Raw genomic sequence first — 14,479 nt, forward strand, 5'->3', positions numbered from 1 at the left:
CTGATATCTTCATTTAAATCTTTGGTTATGGTAGCCAAGTTATTTCCCTAAAAGTCTTATGGCTTTGAAATTTCTTTTTCATCTTTGGTTCAAAGTTACATGTTGAAGTTTGGGATAGCTTTCACAACTTGCTCCTTTTTATAAGAAGAAGAAGAAGAATGCTTGCATCAACATTTTTGCCAGTTGATAGTAATCCAGAAAGGCATAGTTTCTAACTTGTCCATTGTTAAGCAATACTCAGCAAATGACCAGCAAAACATTGATTCTATACGTTTCACTAAAGAGAATTCTTCCCCTTATTGCTTTGTATTTTTTTTACTTTAAAAACATGTTTGGTTTTTGGTCTGGCTTTTACAAGAGTGTTTGGTTTTCATTTTTGTGGTCCTAGTAATGAATGATGTTTTCTATGTCTTTTATTTTATTTGTTCCATTCCTCAGTCTTTGATCTCCGACATTCCTGATAACCTTTGCTCTTCAATACTAATCAGAAATCTTGAGATAACCTCAATGTATGTAATTTAATAAATTTGTTTGTCTTTTATCAAGCTATAAATGTTTCAAATCTATGTTCTCAAACATGTCTCAGATGTTGACAGGGTTTCATACTTGTGTCATCTTCCATTATTTTCCATTTACTACCTTCTGCATCATTATTTCAGCCCATCATTTTACAGTGCCGGAGAAAAAAAAAAATCTTTGCAGCCACGCACGTTATAGCATTCCCAATCTGCTGGCCATGAGGCAGGCGCTGATACCTCCTGCCCACAACCTGCAATTACGCACACACCCATCAGCAACCATGTCCAACTCATTGTCCCAGCTCAGCTTTCAGTTGTCCCTGCCCAAGCAATTTACAGGAAAGAGAAGACTGCAGCACTGCCTTGGCAAAGTGACAGCATGCTCTGCTGAGGCTAATTTGTTTAGGTGACAAAGCTCACAATGCAGCCGAGCTGTTGAAAGGGATAAAAGAACAGACCAGTCAGTGGCACTCCTTGCTGATCCTCCAACCTGGTCTGGTTGTGTGCGATAATGGGCGTAGCTTGGTGGTGGCTTTAAATCTCAGAAAGCTGGTACACATTCCATGCATAGCCCAAGTGCTGAACTTAGTTGTACAGCGGTTTTTAAAAACATAACCTGACTTGCCAGACCTACTTGCCAAGGTACGCTGTGTCAGCGCACATTTCCAAAAGTTATCTCAAGCTTTCGCTGGTCTAGTTTCACTGCGGCAGTGCTTTAATTTGCCTCTTCACCAACTGATTTGTGACTTGTCCACATGCTGGAATTTGACCTTTCATATGTTAGCAAGGCTTAGTGAGCAGCAGAGGGCAGTGTCTGAATTCCAGCTTCTCAATGCCCATTAGTGTAACACTCAGCCCCCACACATAACAACTGCCGAGTGGGTGTGGATCGCTGACATATGAAAGGTTCTTCAAAACTTTGAGTACTGCAACAAGATGGTGAGCGCTGATGATGCTATTATCAGTGTAACAATCCTGGTGCTCTGTTTATTAAAACATTCACTGCAGAATCTCAAAGAGGAGCCTGAAAAAAACAGAAATGCACAAATTTTTGCAAATTTATTAAACAAGAAAAACTGAAATATCACATGGTCATAAGTATTCAGACCCTTTGCTCAGACACTCATATTTAAGTGTCCACTGTCCATTTCCTTGTGATCTTCCTTGAGATGGTTCTACTCCTTCATTGGAGTCAACCTGTGTCTAATTAAACTGATAGGACTTGATGTGGAAAGGCACACACCCGTCTGTATAAGACCTCACAGCTCACAATGCATGTCAGACCAAATATTTTCTATCTTCAGAAAGTTGTGGGAAGCAGGGTGTGTTGCAGTCCGCGCTGCCGAGATTCACAAATCACCTGGGATACAAGATGTTGTAGCAGTGTACTCCTTTATTTCCTCCTACGTGTTTCGGTGCCCTTCCTGGCACCTTCCTCAGGGATATCTTGTATCCCAGGTGATTTGTGAATCTCGGCAGCGCGGACTGCAACACACCCTGCTTCCCACAACTTTCTGAAGGATTTTCCACATGCGAGTGGTTGGTGGAGGTCCTGCAGCAGCTGATTCTGTGTTATGCTCTCAAGCCAGTTGTGGGTTACACAACTGGAATAGGTGAGTGGAACTGTATTATACCGCTCATACTTCAAGTATCACTAGTGATAGGGCACTATTGCGCCTCTTGTTCCCCCCACCATTTTTGTACAAATATTTTCTATGGGATTCTGGAGAAAGTGCAGGCAACTGCATTTGAGGTACTCCAGTCTCCAGCAGCCGCTCCCTAATGATGTGACCTTGATAAGCTTGAGCATTGTCATCCATGAAGATGAAATAAGGCTGTGTTGGTTGTGCAGAGGCATAATGACTGAATTAATGATGTTATTTATGTAGTAGGGGCTTGTCACAGTACCATTCACAAAGTATAGGGCAATTCTGTATTGACTAGACACAACTGCCCACACTGTAACATAACCACCACTGGTGACAAAAGTGGCTGATGAACAGTGCTCTACTTAATGTCTCTAACATCATTGGCCGCCATAATTTCTACTTAGTGTCAATCACCTATGTCAATGAGCAGCACTGAGGCCCACTGGTCCCACATCCAATGTAGATGCTCCCTGGCCCATGATGGTGTGGTCAGGTACCCTTGCAAGTTATCTAGCACATAGACCATGCTGGTGTAGATAGGTTTGAATGGTCTGACGCGACTCTTGGATACCTCTCGACTCCCTTAAATATGCCTGGAGTTGTGTGGCATTTATCATCCAGTTCCGAAAGGCATTGTTCTCAATGAAGAGGTCATCAGTGTGAGATATGGCCAAAGGTGGTCCATTTCTATGCCTTTCTGTGACTCTTCTAGTCTCTCTGTATCTTTGTAGCAGCCGGCTAATATGTATTTTTTTATTAGGTTAAACACAAGCTCTCCCTCCTATAGCAATGGTTCTGAGCTGATTCTAGAGGACAGTGTACCGAGCCTCGCATCATGGGGTCTTATCTAAGACCCATTGATGTGATGCATCCAGTGAATCACAGTAAAGCCAGTAGTCAACATGACTATGGTATTACTGTGTATGGCAGGCAATCCTTGCATGTTTATTGGCTAACAGTCACAAAGCATGCGGGTTGAGGACTCGACCATTGTGCTCGAGCACTCGCGATATTCGATCTAGTTATGAGCGTACTCGAGTACCCCGATGCTCAATCAAGTATTGAGCTGTGCTGAGCATACTCGTTCATCCATAATAAAGCAAAAGGCCTGTCATCCATTATCTAACCATCAAGGATTGTATCTTACTGTGTACGGACTAGTAAATAGAGGAACAAGGTGATATTGAAGTAGAGAAAAAAACTCTTAATCAGTGTAATGAGGCATGTGTAAAAAGCAAAACCATCTGAATGTGGCTGTAGATAATTATATAGAACGTGAATGAACTGGTTATAGATTCCAAGCTCATATGCAAATAAAGAATTGTTTGGATAGTTATAATATGTTACTGTGAGATATCTGAAAAAAGTTACACTTGCATGACACTTTTACATATGAATCTTTTTGTTCATGACAATAATGTTGATATCAAAGGCAAAACTTTAATTTTTGAAACAGCCATGTGTAAATATTAATATAATTTAGATTACAATTTACATTTTCTTTCCACAGATCTAAACATTACTGCTGCTGTCCTGTCTCTTTTGAGTATAACTTTTATGGTAATGGGATCAATATGCATCACTATGGTTCTCAGCAAAGGTGTGGAGTTCCTTCTGAAGCCTGCTTCATTCTTCTTCATCCTTTCTGGTAAGGAAAGAAAATATTTTATACCTATATATTAAAACTTTTGAACACAGTTTTCTCTTGATCTGTCTGTCACACAACTATGACATCACAGAATGTGTAGTCATATTAGGTGGCCCATGTTTTAACGTATTGTAAGGGAGTGGTAGCACAGTACTCAGTTTTGAGGCAGTGACCCACAAAGTTCAAACATAAAAGTCTATTTAATGTGTTATCTTCGCACAGAAAGGTTCAAATCCACACAACTGCAAATAACTTCAGTGCATATAACTTCAGTGTTCAATTCACACCTGTACCAAGCACTACATAGTGCATGGCTTTGTATCACAGCCCCTAAACATGCCGGACTTCACCTTGTCCAGTTTCCATGTGCAACTGCACACCATGCCACTATCTCTCACTTACAGCCTCCTTTAGTCTCTTTACTCACGCACACAGCCGTACACAGTTCTTGATATCCTCCGGATCGCAGCCGGACACCATATCCATCTGGTTGCAGCCGATAAATACGCCAGTCCGCCTTCAGAACCAGGTGCTGTAGTTGACCGTGCCACTTTGTAAGCTGTGGGTGCCAATAGTTGCTCTTCTAGGCTCCGTGTTAAGCCCCCGTCACACACAGCAATCTCACTAGCGAGATCGCTGCTGAGTCACAAGTTTTGTGATGCAACAGCAATCTCATCAGCGAAATAGCTGTGTGTGACTCTTATCAGCGACCGGCCTCCCTGCCGGGTATCGCTGATTGTGCTCAAATAGCCTGGACATTTTTTTGGTCACTGGTTTCCCGCTGGCCAGCACGCATCGCTGCGTGTGGCAGGCGGGAGACCAGCGATCACCGAGCTGGTGCTGGTGACCAAGGTAAACATCGGGTTTCTAAGCGCTGCGTGGCGCTTAGAAACCCAATGTGTACCTTAGATACCAGCACGCTGGTGCAGGGAGCTGGTAACCAAGGTAAACATCAAGTTTCTAAGCGCTGCGCAGCGCATAGAAATCCGATGTTTACCTTGGTTACCAGCTCCCTGCACCAGCGCACTGGTCTATAACGTACACTGCGGGTAACTAAGCGATGTGCGTCGCTTGTTACCCGCGTGTCGCTGTCCTGATCGCTGGTGAAGCTGCCTGTTTGGCAGCTCACCAGCGACCATGTAGTGACACACCAGCGATCCTGACAAGTTCATATCGTTGTCGGGATCACTGGTGAGTCGCTATGTGTGACGGGGCCCTTGCTCTCACACAGGCCATGCCCCTGCAGGCTGTCTGCTCCACACCAAGCAAGCTCCACTCTGATACTGACACACCCAATGCTCTGCTGCAGGGGTTTTTACAAACAAACCTGTGGCCTTAAGTCACATAGAAAACCCAGACCGGAAATGAAAGGACTGCACCACTACCATGCTGCAGTCAGTTTCAAGACACAAAACCCAGAGCAGGTTTTCCCTAAATCTGTCTTGGACATTAGCATGTCCAAGATTACACTTATTTCTTTATTTCTTGTCTGCGTTGCAGTCACCGCTATGCCCGTGACTGCCATGCACACTTATTGTGTCAATACACCTCCTTGTGCATCCTGGGGAGAACATCCAGTGCCCCCTATCTGTAACAGGGGTCACTGCCTCACAGTATATACAGAGATGCACACACTGCAGTCAGATTCAGTCATAGCTAGACAGTATCATTTTTGGAAGGAGATACCCTGAGTCCCAATTCTTTGGAACCCTTGGTCAGCAGATTGGATCAGTGACTAGAACTGGCCAAGTTTTCTATGGGTGCCCTTTATTCAGCATGGCCGATGGCTTTGTAACACCTAAGGAAATCAGTTTATCACTAACAAGTAAGGAAAACCTTACACTCATTGAAATGAATCAGACATGGATCAGTACAAACTTTTATTCCCTATGACTGATGCCAGTGATTAAGTCAGCCATATCAACTGCCTGCCTAATTGTCTACTTAAATCCCAAAGATATTTGGTTGCTATTTTTTTATCATGCAGCTTCTGCCATTTTCACTCCACAGCCAAACCATCCACTCCTCTGCTGGTTGTCTGCCTAATGTGTTTTACAATGCATTATCGTAATGGTGCTGGGAAACAAACTATTTGGAAGAGAAAAACAAACATGACACAGCTTCCAAAATAGAGCTAGTTTTCTTAAAGGCATATTGATAAGCCAATGGTTTTTGACAACAACAAAAATCAGCTTGCCTATTTCTGTTCCATGAAAAATGGATAATTTTTGGAAGGTTTAATACAAAAAGTAATATTCTTTAATAATTTATAGAAAAACAAGCCTGTTGCAGATATCAAAAAAAGGATAATTTTTTCACATATAGTTGAAAAGTCACTGCTTCTTTTCTTTTAAAACAGAACACCTGTTTTTGCTCCATAAATAACGGGATAATTTTTGGACAGCTTGTGAATAGCTATCACTACTTCATCTAGCAAACAAAAATGTTAATAATACTGCACAATTAAGGATAATAATTAGACTTCCTCATTTGAAAAAAGCCTCAGCTTTTTTGATACCCCCATGTATTAACAGCAGCAAGGCAGACATCTACCCCCAAAAATGGATTTTTTCAATTTATGTAGCCTAAAATGTCTGATCCTGCAATGTGTTGTTAAAAATGTTGTTTGTTACCATGGATTACCATTCATTTTACTATATCCAGATACATTGAGGTGTTTGCGTTAAAGAGCTCAAAAGAAGTTCAGTATAGTCTTAGTGTGACATCGGCGGTTATGCCCGCCGATGCCCCTTTCGCTGCGGCGGCCGCTGCGGCATCCCCTCACCTGCGCGCTCCCGCTCAGTCACGTGGCCGCCGTCAGTTCCTCTTCTCCTCGGCTCCTCCTTCCCGCCCCCTGGTTCGCGCTCGCCGCCGTCTTTCCTCGCTCTCCCATGATGGGCGGCGCTGAGGGGCGGGCCTGGTCTCCCCTGCGATGGGCGGCGCCGAAGGGCGGGTTTGGGTGACGAGCATCCGGGGGCTGCTGTACTTCAGGCGTCCTCGCAGTTAGGAGGACGCCTGACGATCGTGTAGCTTTCCTGCACTCTCTGGCCTCTACAGTTCTACTGTAGCTTTCCGCGTTCCGCCTGACACTCCCTGTCGCTCCCTGTCTCCTGCGTCCTTCCCTCCCAGCCTGCCTGTGCACTGTCTCCCATCTCCGGTGCCGTCCTCCTCTTCTGCCCGTCTAGGTCCTCCCACGTACCATTGCCTTCCCTCTCCTTCTGTCCTTGGAGCCGTCCCTCTTGGTTCCGGCTGTCGCGCCTCCGTCCTCTGTGGTCCTGCCCCAAACGATCCCTGTATAGGGGTCGGTCTTCACCTGGTGTGCTCGACCCTGGGGCTCCGGATCCGCGATCCAGAGGGTCCACTCTCTATCTTAGGTACCGCTAGCGTTACAGTATCGTCAGGCCATGGACCCCGCCGGTGCCGCGGCTGCCACTCAAAAGGAACTGCTCTTCCTTAGAGAAAATCAGAACCGTATCATGTCATTCATGAAGTCCATGGACACCCGGCTCTCCGCTCTTCAGACCGCAGACCCAGCACACGCGCCCCTATTAGTCAGTCTCCAGCAGGAGCTCGCACAACAGCGCGATGCTCAGTCTCACATTTTGGGGTATATGGCCTCCGTGGATGATAGGCTGCTTTCTTTGCAGTCCTCTACGGCCGCTTCCACCCTAGCCCGGGACACCGTCTCTACTCCCCCTCCCCGTCTCGGTAAACCACCCAGGTACTGTGGGGACCCAAAATTGTGTAGGGGATTTTTAAATCAGTGCAGGTTGCACTTTGATCTTTCGCCCCAACAGTATCCCACGGACCGTGCTAAAGTGGCCTTTATAATCTCCCACCTTGAGGGGGAGGCGTTGGCTTGGGTGAATCCATTATGGGAGAGGGATGACCCGGTGGTGACCAACATCCAGTGTTTTTTGGAGACATTTCGCAAGGTTTTCGATGAACCTGGACGCCTTGCTTCCTCCACTGAGGCCCTTTTTAACCTCTGCCAGGGGTCCCTTACGGTAGGGCAATACGCCATCCGTTTTCGGACCTTGTCCTCGGAGCTGGGGTGGAATAATGAAGCCCTGGTTGGTGCGTTTTGGAGAGGACTTTCTGGTAAAATCAAAGACGAGTTGGCCGGGCGTGACCTCCCTACCACCCTGGAGGATCTCATCTCCTTGGCTACTCGTATTGATCTGCGTTTTCAGGAGCGCGCCCGAGAGTCGGCTAGGGAGAAGAGGTCCTTTAGGTTATACCAAGCTCCTATTCCGCGCACCGTTGCCCCTCCTAGTAACACCGCTCCTGAGCCCATGCAAGTTGATCGCATCAAGCTGTCTGAACAACGGCGTAGGGAGAGAATGTCCAAGGGACTCTGTCTCTATTGTGGAGGGGCCAACCACTTCATACGCACTTGTCCTGAGAGACCGGGAAACGCATCCGCCTAGGCCAGGTAGGAGAGGGCCCCCTAGGTGATTCTACCCCCTCTCTTCCACTTACTGTTTCAGCTCTGCTTATTTCAGGACGGGGGCGTAGCTCTGTGGAGGCGTATGTGGACTCGGGCGCGGCAGGCAACTTCATCCACCAGGAGGAGGTGGACAGGCTCCAGATTCCCGTGGTCGTCCTAAGTAATCCTCGAGCAATCACCTCCGTTGACGGCAAACCTCTTCCTGGGCTCGTCACCTCGGTAACCACTGAAGTAAACCTGCAAGTTGGCGCCCTCCACTCTGAAAGGATTGCCTTTTATGTCTTGCCTCAGTTGTCCCACGCCATTCTTTTGGGGCTACCTTGGCTCAGGCGGCATGAGCCTGTTATCGATTGGCGCTCCGGAGAGATCCTGCGCTGGGGGCACGCCTGCCATGCAAGCTGTTTACGTAACCTGGTTCGTCCCCAGCCTCAGCGCAAGCCTACAGACCTCCCTGGTCTTCCTGTGCCATATCACGCTTATGCTGATGTTTTCTGCAAAAGAGAGGCGGATTCCCTGCCACCGCACCGGTCTTATGACTGCCCCATCGACCTGATGCCTGGAGCGATTCCTCCCAGAGGTAGAACATACCCTCTCTCTCCAGCCGAGACCACTGCCATGACGGAATATATCCACGAAAACCTCTCCAAGGGGTTTATCCGAAAGTCTTCCTCTCCTGCAGGCGCAGGTTTCTTCTTCGTCCGGAAGAAAGATGGATCACTGCGGCCTTGCATTGATTACCGGGGCCTGAACAAAATCACCATCAAGAATCGTTACCCTCTTCCGTTGATTCCGGAGCTTTTTGACCGGTTGAGAGGAGCCCGGATCTTCACGAAGTTAGACCTGCGGGGAGCCTACAATTTGGTCCGAATCCGTGCTGGGGACGAGTGGAAAACGGCCTTCAATACTCGTGACGGGCATTATGAATATCTAGTCATGCCATTCGGCCTTTGCAATGCCCCCGCTGTGTTCCAAGAATTTATCAATGAGGTATTCCGGGATCTACTCTATTCTTGTGTTGTCATCTACCTGGACGACATCCTCGTTTTCTCCCCCGATCTGCCTTCTCATCGCAGGAGTGTACGCTTGGTCTTGCATCGTCTCCGAGAGAACCAACTCTACGCCAAGATCGAGAAATGCCTTTTTGAGCAGTCGTCACTACCCTTCTTGGGATATGTCGTTTCCGACTCCGGTCTAAGCATGGATCCCGAAAAACTCGATGCGGTTCTCAAGTGGCCTCGTCCTGTGGGGATTAAGGCCATCCAGCGGTTTCTTGGGTTCGCAAACTATTACCGCCAGTTTGTGCCTCACTTTTCCACGGTTACCAAACCCATCACGAACCTGACCCGTAAAGGAACGAAGACCAACAGCTGGTCCCCTGAAGCGGAGGAAGCTTTCCAAACTCTGAAACGTTCTTTTGCCTCAGCACCCATTTTGCATCGGCCTGTGGCCAGCAGACCCTTTGTCCTGGAAGTGGATGCCTCCTCCACTGGAGCTGGGGCGGTCTTGTCCCAGCAGGCTTCGTCCGGACGGCTGGTTCCATGCGGTTTTTTCTCTAAAATCTTTTCACCGGCGGAGTGCAACTACTCCATTGGAGACCGTGAATTACTGGCCATTAAGATGGCCTTAACTGAATGGCGGTATTTACTCGAGGGAGCTGTACATCCCTTTACCATCCTCACAGACCACAAAAACCTGGCCTATCTGCAATCCGCCCAAAGGCTCAATGCCCGACAAGCCAGGTGGGCCTTGTTTTTTTCCCGCTTTGACTTCCAACTTCATTTCCGACCGGGTAATAGGAACGTCAAGGCCGATGCCCTTTCCAGGTCGTTGCAGTCTTCTGAGAGGGACGAAATCCCATCCTGTATCATCGAGCCTTCCAGGATGATCACCGTGGCTCCTGTGAATTTTGCTACCCCTCCGCCCGGTAAGACCTTCGTCCCTCCAGGCAAACGTATAGAGGTGTTGTGCTGGGGACATTCCTCCAAAATTGCTGGACACGTGGGGACCAAGAAGACTCTCTTCCTGCTTTCCCGGTATTATTGGTGGCCTACGCTTCGCCAGGATGTGATGGACTACGTGGCCTCTTGCACAATCTGTGCCCAGAACAAGGTGGCTAGGACCTTGCCCGCCGGTCTTCTTCATCCGTTGCCAGTTCCTGAAGCCCCCTGGCAACAGATCGCCATGGACTTTGTGACCGATTTGCCCCGCTCGGCCGGATGTACCACCATCTTAGTCGTGGCAGATCGCTTTTCTAAGATGGCCCATTTTATTCCCTTATCGGGACTACCGTCCGCCCCAAAGTTGGCTGAGATCTTCATCCACCAGGTCTTCAGGCTGCATGGTCTTCCTCAGCGGATTCTGTCGGATCGGGGGGTCCAGTTCACCTCCCGCTTCTGGAGGGCACTTTGCCGGCTTATGGGTACATCTCTCGACTTTTCCTCCGCATATCATCCTCAGACCAATGGGCAAGTGGAACGAATTAATCAGGGGTTAACCACCTTCCTACGTCACTTTACCAACGCTCATCAAGACGACTGGGTTGCGCTCTTACCTTGGGCTGAATTCTCACACAATAATCATCCCAGTGAATCTACCACCAGGTCACCTTTTTTTGTGGTAACCGGTCAGAACCCAAATATTCCATTGCCTTTTTCTACCTCTACCGAGGTACCCGCAGCTGATTCTCTTGCTAAAAAATTCTCGCAGATTTGGAGAGAGACCCGGGATGCGCTCAAAAGTGCCAACGACCGAATCAAGAAGCATGCAGACAAGAGACGGAAGGACGTACCCCCGTACCATCCTGGTGACAAGGTCTGGCTTTCAACTCGACATATCCGTCTGAGAGTTCCCTCTTACAAGCTGAGTCCTCGGTACATTGGACCGTTTGAGGTGATTGGACGTATTAATGCCGTGGCTTACAAACTAAGGTTGCCTGCTTCGCTCCGGGTGCCCAACGCCTTCCATGTCTCGCTCCTGAAACCCGTAGTCCTGAACCGGTTCCAACCGGTTTCCATCGTTCCCCCTCCTGCCATCTCTGATAACGTCTTCGAGGTCAAGGACATCTTGGCTATGAAAAAAGCCCGGGGTAAGACCCTTTTTCTTATCGATTGGGTGGGTTTTGGCCCCGAGGAGAGGTCCTGGGAGCCCCGGGAGAATATCAACGCCCCTCGCATTCTAAAAAAGTTTTTGGCCAATCTCGCTAAGGGACGCCGTAAGGGGGGAGGTACTGTGACATCGGCGGTTATGCCCGCCGATGCCCCTTTCGCTGCGGCGGCCGCTGCGGCATCCCCTCACCTGCGCGCTCCCGCTCAGTCACGTGGCCGCCGTCAGTTCCTCTTCTCCTCGGCTCCTCCTTCCCGCCCCCTGGTTCGCGCTCGCCGCCGTCTTTCCTCGCTCTCCCATGATGGGCGGCGCTGAGGGGCGGGCCTGGTCTCCCCTGCGATGGGCGGCGCCGAAGGGCGGGTTTGGGTGACGAGCATCCGGGGGCTGCTGTACTTCAGGCGTCCTCGCAGTTAGGAGGACGCCTGACGATCGTGTAGCTTTCCTGCACTCTCTGGCCTCTACAGTTCTACTGTAGCTTTCCGCGTTCCGCCTGACACTCCCTGTCGCTCCCTGTCTCCTGCGTCCTTCCCTCCCAGCCTGCCTGTGCACTGTCTCCCATCTCCGGTGCCGTCCTCCTCTTCTGCCCGTCTAGGTCCTCCCACGTACCATTGCCTTCCCTCTCCTTCTGTCCTTGGAGCCGTCCCTCTTGGTTCCGGCTGTCGCGCCTCCGTCCTCTGTGGTCCTGCCCCAAACGATCCCTGTATAGGGGTCGGTCTTCACCTGGTGTGCTCGACCCTGGGGCTCCGGATCCGCGATCCAGAGGGTCCACTCTCTATCTTAGGTACCGCTAGCGTTACACTTAGGACACTACAAAGTGCTTATTTGATGCTTTGTATTATTGCAGTTTACTGCAAATTTCTTGGAGTGGCCCATTGAAGCTAGCATTAAGCAGATCAGGCAACATTTTAATTCACCTGTTCATGCAGATTTTCTCAGGAAATTTGTTTTGCATAGAAATTCTTCTCCACCAACTGAATGTCACTTTTTAAGGTCTAGGGTCTTTCCTGAAAACAGTGCAAAAGAAGCATAAGATGCAAAAATTAAAACATTACTTATACTCGCCTCACCACTTACTTCTCCAGCCACTTCACTCCTTACCATCACCCATCTGGTCTTATTGCATGTTCTTATTACTGAGAACTGAATCCTCGCAAACAAAGGGTCACAACATTATGACTTTCCAATAAGCATTGTGATCTTGCACATTCATGCTTTGAAACTTCCCGGGCCTCATCAGAGCCATAAGTCCTGGCCTAACTTGAGGAAGCACGGGAGTTCACTGCTCATATTAGTGATAAGAAGATGCGATGAGAACTGAGTGGATGATGGTGAGGAGTGGAGAATCCAAAGAGGTGAGTGAGTACAAGTATTTTTTAACCTCCTTATGGTCCTATACAGATCAGCAAAGTGATGGCTAGCTCATGAATCCTCATGGAAGTGAATTACAAGAAATCCATTTTTTGACAAATGCAAATTTTTAGAAAATTGAATTCAATTAACATATCCTCTCATCTCTAATATTTGACATTACTTTCCTTGAACCTTGAAGCATCATAGAACCTACAAAGTACAAATATAGTATTTTCTAATTTGACGCATAAACTGCATAAACGATGCAGCAAACAGTCTTGAAGCAAAAACTCAACACCAAACTTATCAAGTCTTGTAGGTTGTGCAGTGGTAAGTGCCAAGTTACAGTTTTCTGCATGATAATATTTTTCTGCATAATGGAAAACTTGTGTGTTAAGATAAAAAAAAGTCTCATCTTTCTTACCGGATGCAACAACTTCTCAGTGGCCCTGTAACGCAATCATTTTCAGTGCCCTATCCCACTCATTAATGACTGATGGAAACCCTAAGTATTGACTACAATTTTTTTTTTGTTTTGACCCAGAATACGCTTTTAAAGTTCATTTGTTGCTAAAAAAAATTATTTTATCAGAACCTGTTCTGTTTATCACTTATATTTATTGAGGTGGTGAAAAAAACTTTTTGATAAAGGGAAAAAATGAAGAAACAAATTAGATAAAGTTTTCTAAATATTTTCTCTTAATTTATATTTTGCAGGTATATTTGTACTAATCACTATGGTAATATTCCAGCAAGCTGTCGGCTGGCTAATGGCAAGCAATCAGAACGTGCAGCTAGAATATGAGTATTCATGGTCCGTGGCGTGTGCGGCGGCAGCAGGAGGCGTCTTAATATTTGGTGGAATATGTTGCATTTTCTTGGTGTTGCCATCATTGCCCAAAAAGCCTTGGGAGTACTGCATGAAAAAGGGAAATAGCTCATAAATCAAGAACCGGAGATTACAATTGCTTAATCATCTAGCACATGAGCTAGAGAACATTCACTCACTGCCGGGTTCCCAACAGTAATGTCCTTTGCGAAATGAGGGCAGTTGTTTGTTTACGTCATTGTAAGTTTATGCACCAGATCCAGAGTAACAGTCAGTATTCAGACTTTAGGAGTTGTGTCAAATGCAAAGGATGAGGCTTCAACATAAGGACAGACTATTTCTATCCTATTACGAACTGGATGTTTCATTTTTTTTTCCTTTTGTAAATAAGCTTTGTAGCATCCAGAATTCTGTCAATGTCTTTTATTTGGGGAGGGTTATTGTATAGAAACTATTCATTTTTTTGCTGTTATATTATATTGTGCTATTAAAAGTTATTTTTATTCTGAAGATTCTATGCTTGTATTTACTTTCCAATATTCAATAAGAGCAAGCTTTTCAGAAATGTATATGTGCTACTTGTAAACTGATGGAAAAAAAAAATCAGGTACATGCCAAAAATAATTGTGAGCAAGAAAAAGTTGTTTAGTATGAAACAGATTTGTTGATTCCCTGGCTACTTAGAGAAGAGAACAAAGAAAGGGAAAGTGAATTATGGAGAGGACAATTGGAGAGAAAAATCAAGTTATTGATGTCCTCACCCATAACTTTCTATGAATTTTGTTCAGGAGTCTTACAATACAGTTTCAATACATTGATCTCATGCAGCATAAACAAATCTACAGGGTGGGCCATTTATATGGATACACCTAAATAAAATGGGAATGGTTGGTGATATCAACTTCCTGTTTGTGGAACATTAGTATATGGGAG

At 46.7% G+C, this 14,479-nt stretch overlaps 1 protein-coding gene across 1 annotated transcript in view; it reads left to right on the forward strand.

Annotated features, from left to right (window-relative positions):
• Nucleotides 1–14,056, forward strand: part of CACNG6 (calcium voltage-gated channel auxiliary subunit gamma 6) — a 244,088-nt gene extending 230,032 nt beyond the window's left edge. The window contains exons 3-4 of the mRNA XM_073571178.1: nucleotides 3,678–3,815; nucleotides 13,435–14,056. Of these exons, the coding sequence (XP_073427279.1) occupies nucleotides 3,678–3,815; nucleotides 13,435–13,661 (365 nt within the window). The 3' untranslated portion in view covers nucleotides 13,662–14,056. The remainder of the gene's footprint in view (nucleotides 1–3,677; nucleotides 3,816–13,434) is intronic.
• The last annotated feature ends 423 nt before the right edge of the window (nucleotides 14,057–14,479 follow it).

This window comes from Dendrobates tinctorius, unplaced genomic scaffold (assembly GCF_039654945.1).
Source record: "Dendrobates tinctorius isolate UK_male_01 unplaced genomic scaffold, ASM3965494v1 ptg000028l, whole genome shotgun sequence".
In the NCBI taxonomy this organism is placed as follows: Eukaryota; Metazoa; Chordata; class Amphibia; order Anura; family Dendrobatidae; genus Dendrobates; species Dendrobates tinctorius.